This window comes from Pocillopora damicornis, chromosome 4 (genome assembly GCF_964200805.1).
Source record: "Pocillopora damicornis chromosome 4, jaPocDami1.2, whole genome shotgun sequence".
Taxonomy (NCBI): domain Eukaryota; kingdom Metazoa; phylum Cnidaria; class Anthozoa; order Scleractinia; family Pocilloporidae; genus Pocillopora; species Pocillopora damicornis.
The window spans coordinates 5,606,250-5,625,642 of NC_142673.1; the positions used below are offsets into that span (position 1 = coordinate 5,606,250).

General features: G+C 36.9%; 3 protein-coding genes across 3 annotated transcripts; 2 read left to right on the forward strand and 1 right to left on the reverse strand.

The window, feature by feature from the left end:
- Positions 1-221: 221 nt before the first annotated feature.
- LOC113684012 (exocyst complex component 5) lies at positions 222-11,957 on the reverse strand. The gene is made up of 20 exons (XM_027201315.2): positions 11,631-11,957; positions 10,153-10,395; positions 9,497-9,691; positions 9,226-9,290; positions 8,952-8,980; positions 8,455-8,564; positions 8,184-8,228; positions 7,590-7,733; positions 7,222-7,301; positions 6,982-7,092; positions 6,390-6,488; positions 5,975-6,122; positions 5,427-5,535; positions 4,632-4,755; positions 3,994-4,080; positions 3,243-3,351; positions 2,381-2,537; positions 2,155-2,213; positions 1,570-1,671; positions 222-1,207 (listed from the first exon to the last, which is right to left on the reverse strand). The coding sequence occupies exons 1-20, from the start codon at positions 11,652-11,654 to the stop codon at positions 1,121-1,123; spliced, it is 2,127 nt and encodes a 708-aa protein (XP_027057116.2). The 5' UTR covers positions 11,655-11,957; the 3' UTR covers positions 222-1,120.
- Positions 11,804-17,059, forward strand: LOC113684013 (voltage-gated hydrogen channel 1). Its single transcript, XM_027201316.2, has 8 exons — positions 11,804-12,183; positions 12,383-12,519; positions 13,533-13,606; positions 13,868-13,921; positions 14,579-14,631; positions 14,816-14,892; positions 15,875-15,990; positions 16,136-17,059. The coding sequence occupies exons 1-8, from the start codon at positions 12,041-12,043 to the stop codon at positions 16,196-16,198; spliced, it is 717 nt and encodes a 238-aa protein (XP_027057117.2). The 5' UTR covers positions 11,804-12,040; the 3' UTR covers positions 16,199-17,059.
- Positions 17,060-17,909: 850 nt separating this feature from the next.
- On the forward strand, positions 17,910-19,332 carry LOC113684022 (uncharacterized). The gene is made up of 2 exons (XM_027201324.2): positions 17,910-18,227; positions 18,632-19,332. Exons 1-2 carry the CDS (start codon positions 18,135-18,137, stop codon positions 19,232-19,234), a joined length of 696 nt encoding a protein of 231 aa, XP_027057125.2. The 5' UTR covers positions 17,910-18,134; the 3' UTR covers positions 19,235-19,332.
- The last annotated feature ends 61 nt before the right edge of the window (positions 19,333-19,393 follow it).

The following is a 19,393-nucleotide window of genomic DNA, read 5'->3' on the forward strand; positions in this document are numbered from 1 at the left end:
ATGCTGACGTCCGATCTCACCTCTCTGGTTCCTCCGCAATTCAGCCCTTGGCTGCAAGTGAGGAAATTGGCACCATTCATCATCATCATCATCATCATCATCATCAGTTTCTATAGGGGAACGATTTTTAGGCCTTCAGATCTTGCGCTACGATGTTACACCAATGAGCCACAGACTATGATGCCCAAGTGTGTTACAGAGTTCGATGAAAAAATACATTGTCGGGAAATTGGTGTGTTATTCATACAGTGAGACATTATTTTAGATACCTAGCACATGTTTCTGAAAAAGTCAATAATTACTTAATCTTCTTTACTAAAAGCTATCGAGGATCTCTTAATTAAGATGTCTCTCCGAATGGGAGAGAACTTGCAATGGGTTGAGTTCACCAGTCACCCATTGTCTCGTATCCATCACCGTGAGAGAGATGTCAGTAATTAAAGCTCTCTGATCAGTCTGCATCATCCGAAATTAAACTCTGATCGCCGAATAGGAGTTTGCAGACTTGAAGAAACCCCTACGGCGACAACAACGAAAACGTTCCGAAAAAAAATTCAATTGGCATAACAGCTCTGCATGTGCGTTTTAAAACTTTGTACACTTCCTGGCCGTCCAGAGCGAAACAACGTCAAAACAACAAATTTAACGTAGTCTGAGAACGAGAGCCTTGACGGTAGATCACTCACTTTTCCACTTTAAATTCAACCCTGCATTCACATGTGTTGCTGAAGGTAAGATCTAGTTACACTTAAGACTGTTAACATATCGAGCTACAAAGATGAACATAGTACTGGGAACTAAGTCTAACAATACAAAGCCAGTAAGGAACCAAAGTGCGGTCAGTTTGCTCGAAGACCTTCAAGGAGGAAAAGAGAGGACCCTGGAACCGAGGAGTATGCCGAAACGAGTTACGTTACTATAGTCGTCATTCGTCTAGGGAAAGAGAAAGGTTGAGATTTACACTAAGTGATTCGTTTAAACTCTCCAGGGCGTCCATGAACTGAATGTTAGTCTTGCGATCATCTTTTTAAAGTATCAAATGGAGAGGACTCTTGGACCAATAGAATAGAGTGGACTAAGACATCAAAAGTGAAAAAGTTCCAGCCTTCTTTGGTGAGGATCACATGAAGTGCTTGGACAGTTTGGCTGGTCTGTAATCAACTCGAAGTTGTACAAACTGTTGTAAAACAGCTTTGTCTAGCGTTGCCTAAAACAAAACAGGAGGAATAGCGTTAAGTTTCATGTACAGTATTTGCGTGAAGGTTTGGCATCGAGCTGCCTCCGAAAAGAAGAGTACATCCTGCTGAAGCCGTATAAATCTATCACTGTCTTTAAAAAGCGAATCAAAAAATTCCCTTCTCATAGCGTTTTAGAGATTCCCGGGTAACTTAACCATTCCAAACTACATTCAAACGAGCTGAAAAGTCAACTGTGACCATTACTATTAACTCTAACCTACTTCTGCAGTTTAAAGTAAGCACTACACGAGCCTCAGGAAGACATATCAGAAAGATTTTTCAAACTTTTGAATACCAAACCGAAAACAGAGTTGTTCATTCACATACTTACCAATTGCTCTTCTGAACAAACTTGTTTCAGGTTTTCTGGTTGGACGACTAATAAGTTCGTGAGCGAGTATAACTTGTCAAATAATTTGACTAACAGGGGGATCTAATGAAAAAATAAAAAGGATCAAAATTATCATTTACTACACGGGGCTGGGTTGTAAAAAACGACATCAATTAAAACTAATCAATACAGGGTTGATGTGAAGTTAAGTAGCTTTGCACGCAGCCCCACAATTTCGTTCATGTTTTCTTCGTTCAGACTTGCACTTTGATAAAACCCCCTCGAGAGTAACCGTCCATACACCATTTTATACATGAAGAATCAAACATCATAACGTTTACTCCAGCACTTACCGTCTTTCGAACAACCGGCCCCTTGGAACACAAAGGCGTACTAGAATGCACAACGCTATATAACATGTCTGAACAACAATTCTCCCCTAAAACATTCATTCTATAGGGTGTGGGAGGCTAGGAACACTGTAGTGGCCTGAGATTAAGGCGTCAAAATTCAGAACGAGTTGTTACTGGGTACGTTAAATTGCCCTCTGTTCACGAACACGACAGTACGAATATTTTATATTACCTTGAACTCCTTGATACAGCTCCTGTACTCGCTTATATCGCATATCGCCACCATTCCTCCTAAAAAAAAAACACGACAATGAACACAAAGCTCACTTAAGTAGCCATGACAAGTGTGTGTCTTTTGCAATAAGAACGAGTGAGGCGCGTTCTTCGAGCTAAGAAGAGCATGAAACGAGAAAACGTCAAACGTGAAACGAAACGAGCGTGAAACAAACATTGTTTACCTATTGAAGTGTATTGAAACTGTTGTAGATGTTCAAACACCTGACGGTGAATTCGTGTGCCGAATTCTGTGAGAACCGACTCCAAGTTCTTTCCATCCATCGATTCCTGGATGAACTTCCGCTGGGAATAAATGAATTCACAAGTCTTGGCGCACGCCTGTCAACAAACAACAAAGAAACATTAATAACACACGAGGATATCAAATGAAACGTACTGCATTTAATTATAGATCCTTTGCATTGTCGAAAAAGAAGTACCACAAAAGTGAAAAAAGACGTTTGCACGAAGGGGAACTGACGATCACTTTTTCTTTTTATTCTGTTGCAAACTTTGACCAGATCGCTGAAGCGTACTTTGCTATCAAATCGTATGGCGTTTGCAGAACATCTTCTGTGTGAAGGGATGTTTAAGGAACAACACGAACTCACTGCTCACAATCCCCAAAGATCAAAGTGGACTTCTCACAGATGAAAATGAACAGATAAGTCTATGACCTAAACCCTTTAGACCCTAACATCAGTATGCACATTCTCCATACCGATTTCTTCACATTTCCTAGGGTGCCGACAAGGAGAATTTGTTTAACAATCAAGAGCTTCTTTAGTTGGTGATCATTTCCTTTATTCTTGTGACCTTAATGTTTGATTCAGGGGAGATATTGTAGTGAGAAATTAGAAGCTTGACACTCTTGGGGGGGAGGGGGAAGGGGGTGGTTATGAGTTAAAGTAGCCTTTAACTCTTCTCCTCTATACCCAGATCTCGCGCGGTCAAAAAACCCAATGGAACCTCTGTAACCGCTCTCCAGTAACTACTGATGATGAGTTTTCTTTACACTTTACAGCTTTGATAACAATTCAGTACCGTCGTCCTCTCCACAAGTCCTACTCCATGTTCTTCAGGTCTAAAATCTGATTTCTTCTGCTCTGTTGACAAAATATTCTTAATCCAACCTGACATTGACGTGAGAATCCTGCAAAACACAGTGGTATGATTGGTAACTGACCATAAAACTCAACGTCTTCTTTCTTCAAAATATATATCAATTCACTGCTAAGCATACAGGAAACGATAAAATAAATTTATAACAACTAGCCGAAAAACTAAGATGTAAATAAGTACGGCGTATTCGGAAGCACGACAAACTTTCAAAACAGGAGAGAGAGATGGGGGGGGGGGGAGGGGTTGGGGGGAGAGTAAAATGCAAAACACAGAATATAAGATGTCTTAACCTTCACGGGAGTGAAAAGTTATACTCAGTGAGTGTACTAATGTAATTTTACTAAGGTTCTCAGAAAGTTTCGGTATCACTGTAAGCTGATATCCATGGCGAGTGGGGAAACGTTTTGGCGACTTAAGTTGCAGAGTGAGTCGAAATAAACGTCCATGGCACATGTGACATAACTCCTAGAAGAGCAGATACCCTGAGATTAAAGAGAAATTACATATACATGTATAAGAACACTCGATTCTCGAAGTGAAGCCTAGAAACTCTATCCACGATCCTCGAATGTTTCCAGAAGCAAAGTTCGTGTTAAGATTATCAACTTAAAATTTAGCGATACTGCAGTTTACGGTGTAGCCTGTGCCGGGGATAAAAATACAAAAACCTTACCGGTCTATACCAGAGTCCAGTTTGCTTTCCATCATTTCCATTATTGCCTTCTTCTTTCGGACGCATTCGGCATAAACTGGCGAAGATCTGTGTAGAGGTTCTCATAGCGTTTTTAATATTGTAGACAATGACATGAGTACGTTTAACGGAAGGCATTAAGTTGAGATCTGGTTTAGTGGGTAAAACTAGTCGAATCCGCCAACAAAATTCATCTATGCATCCATTTAACTCGGTGACTTCTCAATAAAGCAATTTTAAATTGAAATTCGACAAATATCCGAGCATTGGTATTGCTATACTTCGCTCGATGATGATTCAGAAACTCGTACCACTCTCTCAACCAATCAGATGCAAAACTAAAACCAATCACGTCTTCGTCACCCGCGTTTTCCCGCGCTTTAAGAAGTTTACTTGTTTTTTCCTTTGAGTTCTCATTGGCTCCTGAGAGTCTTTTCCTTCCTTAACATTGGCAGCTGTGATTAATTTTGTTTTCGTTTTCTAACACTCAATCGGAAAGCGCTCTGACACCAAAATGTTAAGAGCCATAACTTTCTATTAAACCGCTAGCTGGCACTTGCTATCGAGTTTGATGTCATAAAACCTCAAACTACCTTCAATATTGTGCATCAAATACTCACGCGACTAGTCCTATCACACAGTCCGTGAAATGTTTCTCAAACAGATGAAAGATGGCATTGGCTTGCTCAGACACTTTGAAAAACAGGCTCTCCGGCGGTGCCTTAGGTTCCGCTGAGGGTATTGCTACCGAATAAAAAATTGGTTTTAAACTTTTATTAAAAGAGGGAGCCAAAGGAGACTTGGAGCAGTGAAGCAATTGCTTAAGAATCAATTTAATTCTTATCTCCTTCACAAAGAGGCACATGCGAAATAAACTCTGCGACAATTGTCTTGCTCAGCAACCCATGACGCAATAGAGGCCCAGCTTTTTTCCCCACCGCTTGGTAATCTTTTTGAACAATTAGTTCAACAAGTTCCCACAAAAAAAGTATTCTTGACTTTCTTTTAAGGAAACCGGGTGAACAGTTGTTTGTGAACAGCACGATGAGGTTTCGACGCGCGGCCATGACAATTTTCGATCGGTTAAGTTACTCTTTGGAATATCACACGCGGTTGAATATGAGTAATTTATACCAACTATGATCCCATCACTTGACGATCTCTTTGAAGTAACAGGAGCTGCATACAAAGGTATTTTTAACTTAAACAATTTTCGTTTTCGAAAACTAAAGGAACACTCTTTTTTGGAACAGTGGTTTGGCGTGTCGGCCAAGTTATAATCATAAACGTGGCGTTCGCAATTGAATTTTTGAATATTCAAAGACAATTTTTGAACAATCTTTGGAATCTTAAAACGCATCTTTAACGGACAAAAATTTCCTGACTCAGTTGACTACTTGTATTTGATAAGATACCTTGCAAGGTGACGTTGAGTGCGTAGTCAATGTGCTCGGTACACAGATTGTATAGCAGTTTTTGATAGATTTCCACTCCATTTGCTGCCATGTCAGACGGAGAAGATAACTACAAGAAAAACACTGTACATTAGAGTGTGATATATAAGAGGAAATTCAAATATTTGATTAGGGATCGAGGATCCCAGTATGTTAGTCTCTCATCATTCACCGTATTTCATTCCATGATAGGCCCTCCTTAGGAAGATTTCAATAAACTTGAGGGTTTCTAAGCAACCCATTCCCGTTCGGATCTTAACTTCCGTGACCGAATGTGCCAGGAGAAACATTCGCAGCTCCGCTTTTTCGCTAGGATACATCTTTATATAAATTTGACATCACTTATTGTATTTCATTCCTTGATAGGAAGCTTGAAACAATGTGTGCTTTCAGTCTCTCTAGCACTATATATCATACATCGATGGAGATTTTCTTCGCACGCCACTATCATGGGAATAAGAACAAAAAAAAAACGGAATAAAAGAATACAAGGATTTCATCACCCTCACCAGCTCACATCTTTTCAAAGCCATTTTATTTTCTTGCAAAAGACTAACAGCCACATCTTGAGAAAGAAGAGTAGTCTCTTTACTGGAGTCCATGGAATTCGCGTGTATTCTGAGTGGTATCCTTTTGGTCAATTCCGTACTCAAAAGACTGAAAACAAAATCGAGAAACCGGAAAATCATCAGGGAAAAAATATTCAGTATTTCAAGAAGAGAGTACATTGATGTTTCAATTCAAATCTGATTTGGTGTCCTCCGACTAGTTCCAATCCTCTCGCTTTAATTTTCTTCGCTCGCCCTTGCTTCACGCTCGTTTCCACAAACCGAATTCCTAAAATAGGCTTAAAGCTGCCAGAGGAGGTTTATAAACTAGACATCAAAACTCTTATTTAATAAACATAACAGTCTACACACGTACCTCGCACCAGTGATCCTGTCCCTTTTTTCATGGTTTATAGAATGGTAGTACTTCTCCAAAATAGCAGCTGATTTCTCTGACAGAAAAGTTAACTCTGTTCTATGACACAAAAGTAGTAATGTCAAGTATTGTTTATGTTGTACAGTACAAACAGCATGAATCAAGAACTTTTAAAAAGGGGCTCTGAAAGAACTGTAAATGCTCAGTGTACAAATTAGACTACGAGCAGTCCCTACTTTTCGGCATAGTCCCTTGCGCGAGTTCAAACAAAAAAAAGCAGTTAAAAAATTGATGTAAGCGCGCTGCGCATAACGCTAAGAGCGAGGCGCACGAAATGAAGGGCCCTCCCTCCCCTGAATCCGCGCGCCGCGCTTACATTAATGTTTTCTTTCCTTTTTTTACTGATCGATGTTTTTCAGATTCGCGCGCGACGTAGTTTTAGACAATTTCACAACTAACCTTTTTTGGCATTCGCAGTTACCTGTGTCAACATTGTGTTAAGGAGCATTAATATAGGAGCACAGTGACAATGCATTCCTTTCATTGGGAGTGGAAAAGTAACCTATCTAACTTGCTGCTAAGTGGCACCCACTTGATGTAAGATGATAAGTATTCACTGAATAAATTTTTTCTCAGTCTTTCCAGAAAATTGGAATCTGATCCAAGTTTGTAACCAGAGAGTTTTTCTCCAAGTTTCTTGGCCCTGTAAAAATGGATAAAATAGTAAGAGATGTCAAGTTCAGTAGAAATGGTCAAAATACTGCCACTTGATAGTGCAAGAAATATAGCAAAATAAGGGTCAAAAAAGGAAACATTATATCCTGATTATTACCTTTCGTACAAGGTCTGAAGGTTTTTCAGTGACTGTTCCTTGTCTGAGCCATAGTTTCTGAGTTGAGAATCCACATGTTTCTACAATGAAAAAATAGGTCAATTTGTTTGTAATAAAGGGTAGATGACGTTGATTACTGTAAAACACTCATAACTATTTCATGTGTAAACAGAATGGGAGAAAGTAATCAAGATACTGATAACAAAAACAAAAACTTTTCAACGACTTGTGAAAATCAAATGACTCGATTTATACTGAAGTTTTTCAAGAAGAAAACTATGATTCTAAAGATTCTTTCCACTGGATGGCAATTAGTTTTAAAAAGATAAATGTGAAAAAAAGACGCCACAAACGAGGATTATTAATACCTTGAGCACATCCTCATGAATATTCTGCACTAGCTTTCCCATTACAACTTCGGCATTATTGCTAAAAACTTTGTTAACCATGCTATAAACCCGTTCACAGAGCGGTATCACATCTTGAAATACATCAGAAGACAGGAACTGACCCTTTAGTGGAACAAAATAACATGAGTATCATGATAACACATGAGAAAAAAAAAGAAATGACCTGATAGATATTTTCCTTAAACTGTTCTTTTCATTTTCATTTCCCTTCAGTTAGATTCTTAGGGAGGATACTTTCTAGCCTGTAGTGCAGTCATGTTAGCGTTACAAGCTCGTGATTCTTTTCGGGTCGGCCATGTTAGATATAGAGTTGTAGTGGATGGTGCGGGGGGGGGGGGGTAGGGGGAGTGAGGAAAAATGAAAAGATTTCACCACTCCCTCCCTTTTCTTTTAACCACCCCTGACCACTTTGGTACAAATTTCTTTCTCTTACCAGTATTTCACAAAAAAATTAAAGGCGATCTTCTGACATGGTGATTTTGTAAATGCACTTGTCTATAACTGACTATGAATAAAAGCCATATATATTGGTCAGGAGGTAATATACTTTACCTTCTGACTTTGTTTGATAAAGGAATCAATGCAGTGAGAGTAGCCCTGTGGAAAAGTAATTCATTATTAAGAAAAAAATGTCACTCAGCAATATATATCAGAGTTTTATATCACAAAGCCTTTCTCAAAGAGTGTCTTTAAATGACATGATTAGCACCAAATGATCATCAAGGATTGAAACAATCAAGTCCTTGAGCCACCAGTTACTAAACAACCAACAAGCACAAGAATAAACAATGATTGAATAGCCAGCAGCTGACTCACTACGCACCTTGAAGGGAAGCAATGTCTCTGCACAATCTCTCATACCACTGATATTTCCCTGATGATGGGCTTCTTCAAATTCTTCAATCAAAGCGACTTCCACTTTATCATGGCAGTCTGTATGGATAAACCTATAGTTACTTAACACTTCAACACCCTGAAGTGCTAAACAAGTAAACTGCTTCCAATAATATCCATAAATTATCCAGGAAACAGGTACTGAGCATACTCAAACATATCTAAGTTAGAAGTTGTTTACAAAGAAAACAACTTCAGAATAAGTAAGTATTCCTTAATAATTACAGTTTGCCACTGCTATATTTCAATTAATCAAAACACTAATGAAAAGTATGGAACTGCAGCTACAGGATCTCCCTACTAACAAGCAGACTGAAAAACAAGTAAATGCCATAAACTTGCATCTTATATGAGTAACAGCCCAGGTCATATGTTCAAGTACAGTGGCAGTTGTATTGTATATTAAAGCCTACATTGCATACCTACCTTTGATTCTTTCTTGGACATCTTTAAACCTAAAACCAAATAAATTGTGCTTAGTGTGGTCGCTTTCCATTTCTTTAAAAACAATGTAGGCATTTTTCATCTCTTGGTATGATCACACTCAAAATCTCAAGCAGAGTAGAACTTAAATTAAAACTTTATTGAAGGAATAATTATTTCAAACTGACTCATCTCTGTCATGCTTTCAAAGGTGCTATTTCTAACCCCTTGTATCATTAATTATATAAAGAAATTAAAAGTACACCACTTGTCCTACCTCTCAGCAGGAAGTTCGTGGGCAATAAGTGCCAGCTTTTGTATGATGTTTGCTGCTTCATGAATCTGCAGCAAAAAAGGAAAAAAGTCAAGTGTTGATTTGCCACTAGAGTTACAGTGTATCACTTTGTGAGATCTATTTTTTTTCTCATGGAGCTTATTTTTCTGCCATCAAGGGCTGTCTGCAAAACTGAAAACTCCTAAAATTCCTTACAACAAAGTTGTTACAGGCACTCCACTGCTCAGAATCTAATAATCCAATAACCTCTTACCCTAAACTGGTCACTAAACACAGTTGAAACATGTTTTCCTGTAGCAAACTCATCGAAATATTTCATGAGTTCTTGTGCCTCAATCGCTCTGGACCTTGGAGTATTGATTCCTTCCAACTGGTCTCCCAGATGAACCACTTTGGTAGCCACATAGTTTATTCGGTCATCCAATTCTTGAAAGAGGGAAGATGCAGTCTACAAGAAAAGTTAATGATATATGAATAAAGTCTCATTATCAAAGCTCACAAATCAGACTAGTTTTAACTCTAATTTTACCCTGGAATATTTAAACAAAATATATCATATACAGTCAGAAGAACAGTTAGATATCTAGACTGTACTGCCTGCATATTTGTTGTGGTTCAATTTTATCCTTGGTTCAAATTTTGTTTCTTTTGTTTTTGGGTGTTGTATTGTATGATAATGAGTTTGAAACAAAGGAAAATAAAATTTGAACCAAGGATAAAATTGAACCACAACATATACACACCAAAAATCACATGCAATTGACAAAGATAATTTGCTTGAAAATCAAGAACTTCTTGAAATGGTGATCATTTCCTTTATTGTCTTGACATTACAATTGATTCAAAGTTGAAACTGTAAGGAGAAATTAGAAGCCAAACACTCTTAGAAGTTAAAGGGTTAACAAGTACCTTAAAAGTTGATTCCAGTTCTCGAGATTTCTGTTTATGTTGTTCCTGTTCTTTCCCACAGAGTTCTTCAAGTTTGTTAATTCTTCCCTGCATCTTCTCATCTAGAGCTGTCAGTTCTTTAATAGTTTTTTCAAACACATCACACAAAGTTCTAGGATCAAAAGCTCCAGCTCCACCTTTTGACCCTCCACCATCCACAGTGCTTGCCAGACGCTCCACATATTCATAAGCATCAAACTCCCCCTATTGTTTGCATTGAAGCAGTAGAGGTCACAGTGCATATGAACTAGACTGATAACTCACATCTGACAAATGCCAGTAAGTCACTATAGATTATAACACAATTTTGAGATTGGGTAATTTAGTTTTAATAAGCATGTGTAAATTTATCACAGACAACAAAGTTAAATGTGCCCATAAGGTGAATGCAATTTGTATTCTTTGAAAAATTTATAATTTCGACAGTGTGTGCTTTTTGCAATTTGTAATTGTGTCACAACTTTGCACCCATGTTACATAAAAAATGCACTCATTTTCAGCCATTCAGATGTGCATTATTTTTTCATGGATAGTATTATGGTTGATAGCAAGATACAGTGTAAGGGCTCAAAGGAAAAATTAAAACTTCAAGAAACATTAAATGTTTGGTTGTTTAAAAGATTTGTCAACAAAATGAATATCACTTAAATGACCTTCTTGTAAATTTGAAGTGATCAATATATAATAAGTTGACAGGTCTATATATTCTGGGACAGATGCACAGATGACATCACCCTCAACAAAATTTCGGTTTGTAGTCACATAAAACAAATAGATTGCACGTTGCAGTGGGTCTGTGCAGTAGTAGATCGCAGATGACATCAAAATGTAGTAGTCAGAGCATCATTGACAAACTTGGGTCCACCTGAAGTGCCACTTTTTCTGTTCTTACCACATTTGATGTTATCTGTAATCTTTTACTGAACAGACTCACAGCAACATGGAATCTTTTTGTTAATCAGTAAAGTTTTACAGAGTCTTGGATTGGGGTCAAACAAGTTATTTCCTTTATCAAAATTTTGATTTCTACTAAGTACAAGGTTAAATTTAAAGTGTATAACAAAATGCTGATTGGACAAAACAAAGAATAGAAATAAAACAATGTATGCAATTACAAGGAAAGTTTCGAATGCTAATTTAAAAAAGTCGTTAATTTTCTTAAATTATTTAATTTAATATTATATTGAAGATTAATATGAAACAATCAGTTTCCCTCCTTTTCAGTCCAACAAGAATAAGCAAAACCTACTCTTATAATCTAAATATTGAATGCAAAAAAAGGAAACACTTTTCTAAGGGGCAGTTTGAGAGATCATTTACTTAAAAAGAAACCTTTTGATATTCAAGATCGGAGGAAGTTGGTGACACACTCAGTAAATTCATCTCTACAAGCTTTTTAAGTCCCTAATAAAGCCCTGTATAACTGAAATACAACAAACCTCAAATTCTTCAAATGAAGCCATCCTGGAATAAGAGATGTGAGGGATTTATAACGCCAACATGTCGAGCTTCCGTACAACTCAGACACTTTGCGATACACCGCCTCTCTCCGCCATGTTTGTTTTCGAGCGCCGTCATTAATTGGTTCCTAGTCTCCCTCGTAAAACCCGAAGGAACGCCTTGCAGATTTACAGGTGTCAAAGTTAACACATTTGACTTATTTTTAAGGATTAATTATTACAAGATACGGAATTACTCCACGTCGATCTTAACTCAAGAAGAACCACCTGTTACAAAACATTTAATAAACCAGTCAGCCAGAGACTGGAGTACTTCCGGGGGAAGGACACAACAGTTACATTGCGTGACCTTATCATTTAATACTTTGCATGCTTGAGTAACTTCGTCGATGTATGAACCCGATGATCAGCGACTTGTTGACAATGATACACTTTCAGATCTTAATATTAACCTGAACAAGATGGATCAAGCTTCTAATAACATTGCGGTGACAGAGAGTACAGTAAACCTGACAGAAAATGAAGACGAAAGGTGACTTCAGCTTAGCAATTTGCGCTTTGGTCTGAAATTTATCAGTGGTGCTGATAATGAAATTCAAACGGAATTAAACGTCGCGTCTGATTTCTACAATCCAGCTTTTATGATGCTGTCGCATGATCATCGCAATACATAAGATCTGTTATTTCAATTGAATGAAATTTTTTGAAGAGTGTGTTGTTTTCATCTGTAGGCCTTGTAACGATCACAGAGAACAGCTTTGTGAAATTCTTCACAGCAGAAGGGCTCAATATGTCATCATAACATTGGTTGTCGTGGATATGATCATTGTTATTGCGGAATTACTCATTGACTTGAAAGCAGTTGAAGGTAGGCACTTATCTATCGACGATGGTGTTTTCATTTGTTTTGATTTTTTATTTAATGCCTTGGTAGAAAAAAAATAGCTTTTTAAAGAATTGTTACCACAGTGCTTTGTTTGAGTGAGAAGACTTCCGCTTACTTGTGACAGTTGTTTAGCGATCGAGTGGTGTAAAATTACAGGAAAAAGTGAAGTGCTTTCTTTTAACAGTTAACCCTTTCACTCCTAGGAGTGACCAAACACATATTTCTTTTCACAAGATCAATTCATTTTCAAGATCAAGATCAAGCATTTTCACCGATCTGTGTCAATCACAATTTTGCTTGCTAACCATAGAATACACCTTGTGCCTTTGCTGTTAGTGTTAATGTGTTTATGTAAGTGCAGTCAAACCTGTATTAAGCTGAACAGTATTAACCCTTTAACTCCCATGGGTGACTGAGACAGAATTTCTCCTTACTATATTTATACAATATCATGCAGACAAGTGATGAGAATAAAGAAAATTATCAATCATAGGAGTACTAAATGATTTAATAACAAATTCTCCAAACTAACATAATAAGAATCATTTGGTAGACAGTAAGGAGAATTACTTGTGAGATCATGGGAGTAAAAGTGTTAAGCAGTCACCCTGTATCAAGTGGTCAGTCGTCCACCAATTAGGAGGTCACAACAGTCTATTTGTTTTGTCTTCCACTTGAATAGAATATTCATTTAAAATGGAACCACTGATAAAATAAAATTAGGAACAATTTCCATTATTTAGTTTATTCCATTTTATGTCATGGAATCAGTGTTAGGACTTTGAGTTCAAATACCCTCAACATATGCAGATTGTTTTTCTTCTTTGAGCTATTAGGACAAATATTACACATAAACATCATGCAAGTCAACCTGTATTACACAGTCACCTTACCATTCCTCATGGGTGACTGCTTATTACAGATTCAACTGTTTTGTTAAATAAATGACTATTTATGTTGTTGACCCATACATGGAATATTACTTTTTGTTACAGTTCACCATGAGAGTCATGCACCACATATCCTGCATTACATCAGTATTGCCATCCTTTCAATCTTCATGATTGAGGTATTATTAAGATTAATAAGTTACTCATAACCTCAGTGTTTTTTAATGCTCTGCATATGTTTTCCTTAACATCACCCTTTAGCTGATGAATTGGTCAGTTCTTAATGCTTGTTTGCAGGATAAGGATTTCACATCAGAAGGAGAAGTCAGATATCAATCACTTCTGAGAGTTAAAGGATTAAAATAATTAATTTTGATACACAAAAATTTATGACGTAAAAATGATTGATTGTAAGTTCTTTCTTCTTTTTCTCTGTTTAGTTGTTTGTAAAGATCTATGCTATGGGACTCACATTTTTCAAACACAAAATGGAGGTTTGTGCATTTACATTCACTGGAAACCTGTATGTATCAAACAGGCAATTGAAAAATTGTTGCTTGTGCCTGCTTGATGCATGGTTTCCACTTGATAGAGGCTTAAATGGCCTCATGAATTTTTTCAGTCAAGAAAAGGGTCATAATTAACTGATGGATGGTGCTTTATTACTTGCATAAATTTTATATACCCTTCCCTTCCCCCGTTGATCCTGCATTAGATTAGTGATCTGCCCCTATTTTTGCACCAGCCTTGCTGCTCCCTCCAAGGGAAAATTTTGTCCAGTCTATAATAATCATTTGTCATACCCCAATTAGAACAGAGTCAGTTTTAAGGCTCATTGATAATTAACCCTTTTCCTCCCAAGATTGGATTGTTAATTCTCCCCTCTTCCCTCCTGGTAACACATATACTTAATGATGGTTTTTGTGGCTGCTCAGAAGGGGTATGCATGAATACAAGTTCACGTTGCAGGAAATATGGGGTAGAAAACTGGGATTTAGACCAGCACTTGCTTCATACCAGTAGTCAGTGAAATATGGAGTCATTGAGATATGGGTTCCTCTGAAATAGGTCTTGATCTAAAGTATACAAATAGTTGAAAGTGATGAGAATTTATTGAAAATTATAACAAATTTATCATGATTATTTTCTAGATATTTGATGGAATTGTAGTTACAGTATCGTTTGCCTTGGATATTGCTTTCAGGTTTGTGGATTAAGTCTAGGGATGGTTATTGTTTTGTTTTAAGTTTCTAGACCAATACCATTGTGTCGGCTGTATTATCATGTGTTGTGCTGGATTCATGTTACGCTAAATAACTTTGTTTTGCTTTGACACGGATTGGATGGATTGAGATAAGTTGATGTCTGCTTAAATCTTATTGTTACAGTGGAAAGGAGGGAGCTGTTGATGGAATAGGTCTTATTGTTCTCCTTCGGCTTTGGAGAGTCACAAGAATTGTCAATGGTAATGTTTTACTTTGCATAAAATTAATAAATTGGTACAAAAGCATCCTACAAGAATCAGAGGGCACCCATTGTGTTGTTCTACATACATGTATAATTATCAAAAATTATCCATTTTATATTAACCCATAACATAAGTATGCATATTCTCCATACTGTTCTCTTTAAATTTCCTAAGGTGCTGATACATTAAGGTCATGAGAAGAAAAGAAATGATCACAACAAAGAAAGTCTTGATTGTTGAACAAAATTTTCCTAGTCAGTGTAAATGTTTCTTTTCAATTTAGCTAGAGTTGAATCTTAGTTCTTGGGTTGATACACTGGCATACTATAGACACCAAACCTATAGAGGGTCTTTCTTTCTTTATAATTTGTTCTTTTTCCTTTTCCTTGGTGCAATCCTATATCAAAATTGTCAACTGAAATTATTACATGAAGAAATAACCAAAGTATTGAGCAATCATAGCCTCAAAAATAATCTCAACTTTGGAAACAAGCTTGTTGCAATTAAAGGAACCAAAAAGAAGGTAAAGACTAGTGATAAGTTTCATTTTTAATCACACCTAGGTAACTTAATTGAAAAATAAGTTGCTGCTTAGCAATGTTGGCAGGTCTTGATTACTTAATTGAAAATTAAAGTCTGAACTTGTCTTCTACTCCAGAAATGATCTTGATGATCTTATCCTGAATTGAAATGCTAATTATAATTTATTATCTAAAAAGCACTTATCACAGTGGCGTCAATCTAATCAGAAAATATTTTGCAGCTTTTGTTGGCAGCAGTAACATTTAGATTTCATGGAAACAGTTACAGTCAGCGCTTTAGGAAATGAATGGAGAATGTGCATACTGATGTTAGGGTGTAAAGTGTTTAAACAAATCCACATAATCAAAGCAGGGCTCTTATAGTTTTGTTTTTGTTTGTCAGTCAGTCCCAAGAATGTTATACAGTCATGTAACATTGTGTGGGGAAATTTCAACAGGTATAGTTTTGTCTGTGCAAATACAAGCAGACAGGAAGATTGAAGTCTTGGAGAAGGAAAACAGTGAGCTAAAAGAAGAACTTGAACAGCTGAAATCCAAGTGTGAACAGTTAGAGGTATTGGTAAAAATAATTTTAAATGAAAACATTATCTGAAATGAATATTTCGGCCCATGTTGACAATTTTTAATTGGTGACAGATGTGCAATGCAGCAAGTTAAGCAAATATGAAATATTTTATTTGCATTTATTTTGCTTTTAGGTTGAGCTGAAAACATTTAAACATGAGACAGGCCCTGATGAAGTCAATGGAAATCAAATTTGAGAAACATTAAATCTGATTAGTAACCTGATAGCCAGACAGAATAAAGACCTGCTGGTCAACTGAATGATTGACTGACTAATCATTAAAAGGACTGATTGACTGACTGACTGGATTACTGGATGATGACTGACTGATAAATAGATAGAGAGAGGGAAGAACAGAAAAATATATATGTGGGAATTTCTGAACCAATGGCTTGTGAATTATGTTTTGCATTGTACAAAATACGTGAAATTTTGTTCTTGGGTAGATAACTATTTTCTTAGAAAACTTTTTCTAATTTATATTAAATTATCATTATTCAATACCTACATTTATCAATTTTAGTATGATATCTTCAAAATTAGTCTATTTTATGCATATTGTACACCTGAAAATCATGGTTTTATAACAATCATTATTACTAATATTTAGAGGAATGAAAAATTCAAGTTTGCATCAGATTTTGCATTTTCACCTTTTTATTACTGATCTATTCAAGATTGAATGAAATTTGTTGGATTATCACATACCTTAAAAAAAAATTCATTTCATTGATTGTCTGAGCAGTCCACCCAATACAGATGGGATAGATTGACTCATGTGTTATTTTTTGAGAAAGTAATATTTGCAACCCGATGCTTCACAGATATGCACATTCTTTGAAACTGTGTGATAGAAAATTATTTTGGAATTCTAATACTTGAAAAAGCAAAGATGTTCCATTTCTTTTTTTTTTTCTTTCTTTTCATTAATTTTATTTGTTCCTTTAGGTAGCTGTATTTTAATGTAGAAATGTAATTAAGGACATTTTATAACATTATAAAGTGAAGGTAAAGAGTTTTCGTAAATTGTGAAATTAAAGCAGTTTTTTAGTACTGAGTTTTAGTATTTTCAACTATTTTCAATTGTTATCTTTGCTAAATGTTATTGAAGAAATTTAAAATGGTTTCCGTGTTTACATAGCCTGATGTAAACACGCGGGAGGTTGGGAGAACACAAGATAAGCGTAGGAAACCACGACGCGAAGCGGAGTGGTTTCCAGCTTATCGAGTGCAATCAGAGCGCGCGTGCTATTTGAATTATTTCATAATAATTATTGTTAAACCATAGCATGGTCATTTCTGATCAGAGCAAAGAAAACATGATAAGAAGCCACTGAGAACTCAAGGTAGAAAAAGAAGCAAACTCTCTGAAGTACGTGAAAAGGAGAGTACTTGAGAATGTCGCGGTTGGTTTTAGTTTTGCATCTGAGAAAGCGACGAGTTCTCTGGAGTAATCTCAGATCGAAATAAACAAACAAAACTAATTCAGGATAACACGATATTATTGACATAAGAAAAAAAAGTGTTTTGTCATAGGAGTACGTACAATACATTTAATGCTGGAACTGTTTAGTCCAAATTATGGCAACAAGAGAAAAACGATAAGCGTAATACCCACCAACTATTGTCATTGTTCTTTACTGTTCTTTAGCAAACGCATTCTCAGATCACTCTGTCAAGTTTACTTCAATTTGAATTTTTAAACAATTTTTAATAAGTTTAGCATGTAGGCGAGAGAGACCGAAGAAAAAGGTGACTTATTTTTCGTTTTGTGTGTAAAAAACGAATTACAGGTTTTCAGTTTCTTCAGCCAGGTTTGTTCGAGGAGTAGGATTGCCGGACGCGATCACTCATTGTTTTTATCAGCCTGCGTGTAGCCAGACCCTTCCCCGTAAGGCTACACGTAGGCTGTTTCTATGTATTTAAAGTGTTTACTAAGCCAATTTTTAGTGTTGCTGAAGACGTCAGCCTTTGAGTAATTGTCTGTCTGATTGTATTGTGTAATCGAGTCGCAAACACGCGAAAATTTCCAGGTTTCTAGATAACAAAAAGAATTAGAATGTTTTCATCAAAGTCAGTTTTCATTCCGTCGCAGTTTTTGTACCCGCGCAGTTAACCTAATTACTTAAGAAATGAAGATCGTCAAAGTCATGTTGTTGATGTTTGCTGTATCGTTGGGATGGGGACGCGATCTTGAGCCTCAAAACACGAGGAAACAACCACAGGTAATGATTCACTCTTCTGTCTCTTTGACTTTGGTAGAGTCGAAATAACACGGTCTACTGACACATGCAGAAAGTCTGTCGACTGTATCTATTGACACGTAATATTCAGGATCATTCAATGCTTCTCCTCTGTGGAACAGATCGACCGATTTACCCCGCAAAAAGAATTCCATCCCATGCACTTAAAGCCCATCATTTTGATTTCGCGATTCACCTAAAAGAGGTTTTTATCAGAGCTTTTCTGGATTTCCTTTCGTGAGTTGTTTCTATGTTGCCTCTCCTAAGGAGTATCGAACACGTAATGAAATGTTCTTCAAGACTTTTAAGATTAGTCAACCTCGGCAGGTTACTTCAGCTATTTTTCTTATGGTTCACGTTTGTGTCTTTCATTTTTTGATGAACAGCTTGTATTTTACAAATTCTTCACACCCATGAAGCTCATAGCAGAGGCCTCGTTCATCCATCACCATAACGCCATCACTCCTCGTTCTCTCACCTTTCTTAGCGCTCCAAGCTACCTCTCTCGTCTAATGATTGTTCCACTTATTCCTCCTGGAGTCATTGAAGCAGATGCTAAACTTGTCGTCAAGATGGCGGTTGCTTTAGAAACAAAATATGGCCAAGGAGAAAGTGACCCCTCTTTCGTTGTTTCTGATGGTAATCGCTTCATTGGTGCGCTAACAAATGATAAATTGAATTACGCATCTTATAGTCCATGTCGTGGTACCGAAGGAGATAGTGGACTGACAATAACGAAGCGTAATATAGATAGCCCTCTCCCAAAGCCCTCCGACTCCTATTACCCAGGAAGATTTGACATCCATCTGAGCCAGTCTGACAGGTGGGGAACCTGTTTCGTCTCGCACGATGGCGGCTTTAGCAGAGAGATGATTTATCAAAACAAGCTGAATCCTGAAAATGGCCTGTTCTTGGAGATCTATGGCGATGACACAAATGAGAAAGAAGGCATCAAGTACATTGAGCTGACCATCCTACAGGAAAACTGACATTTCCCGCTGCTCTCATGAAAAGAAGGAAATTGTGTGACTCAAAAGCTTACTGTACTTGTTGAGATCGTGCTGATTAAAGATAAACCTTGATCCCATATATATGATATATCTTAAACCAATTCACCGTTCTCTTTGTGTATGTGTTTCCTTTACTCC

Bases quoted from the DNA above. Each gene is read 5' to 3' on its own strand.
- LOC113684012 (XM_027201315.2), bottom strand. From the start codon at position 11,654: ATGGCTTCATTTGAAGAATTTGAG. The intron at 4,081-4,631 runs GTGAGTATTTGA...ACCTCTACACAG, and splicing joins TGTGTGATAGGACTAGTCGC to ATCTTCGCCAGTTTATGCCG. The intron at 2,538-3,242 runs GTACTGAATTGT...GTTTGTTGACAG, and splicing joins GACTTGTGGAGAGGACGACG to GCGTGCGCCAAGACTTGTGA.
- LOC113684013 (XM_027201316.2), top strand. From the start codon at position 12,041: ATGTATGAACCCGATGATCAGCGACTTGTTGACAATGATACACTTTCA. The intron at 14,893-15,874 runs GTAATGTTTTAC...AAATTTCAACAG, and splicing joins AGTCACAAGAATTGTCAATG to GTATAGTTTTGTCTGTGCAA. The intron at 15,991-16,135 runs GTATTGGTAAAA...TTTTGCTTTTAG, and splicing joins CCAAGTGTGAACAGTTAGAG to GTTGAGCTGAAAACATTTAA.
- LOC113684022 (XM_027201324.2), top strand. From the start codon at position 18,135: ATGAAGATCGTCAAAGTCATGTTGTTGATGTTTGCTGTATCGTTGGGA. The intron at 18,228-18,631 runs GTAATGATTCAC...TTTGATGAACAG, and splicing joins ACACGAGGAAACAACCACAG to CTTGTATTTTACAAATTCTT.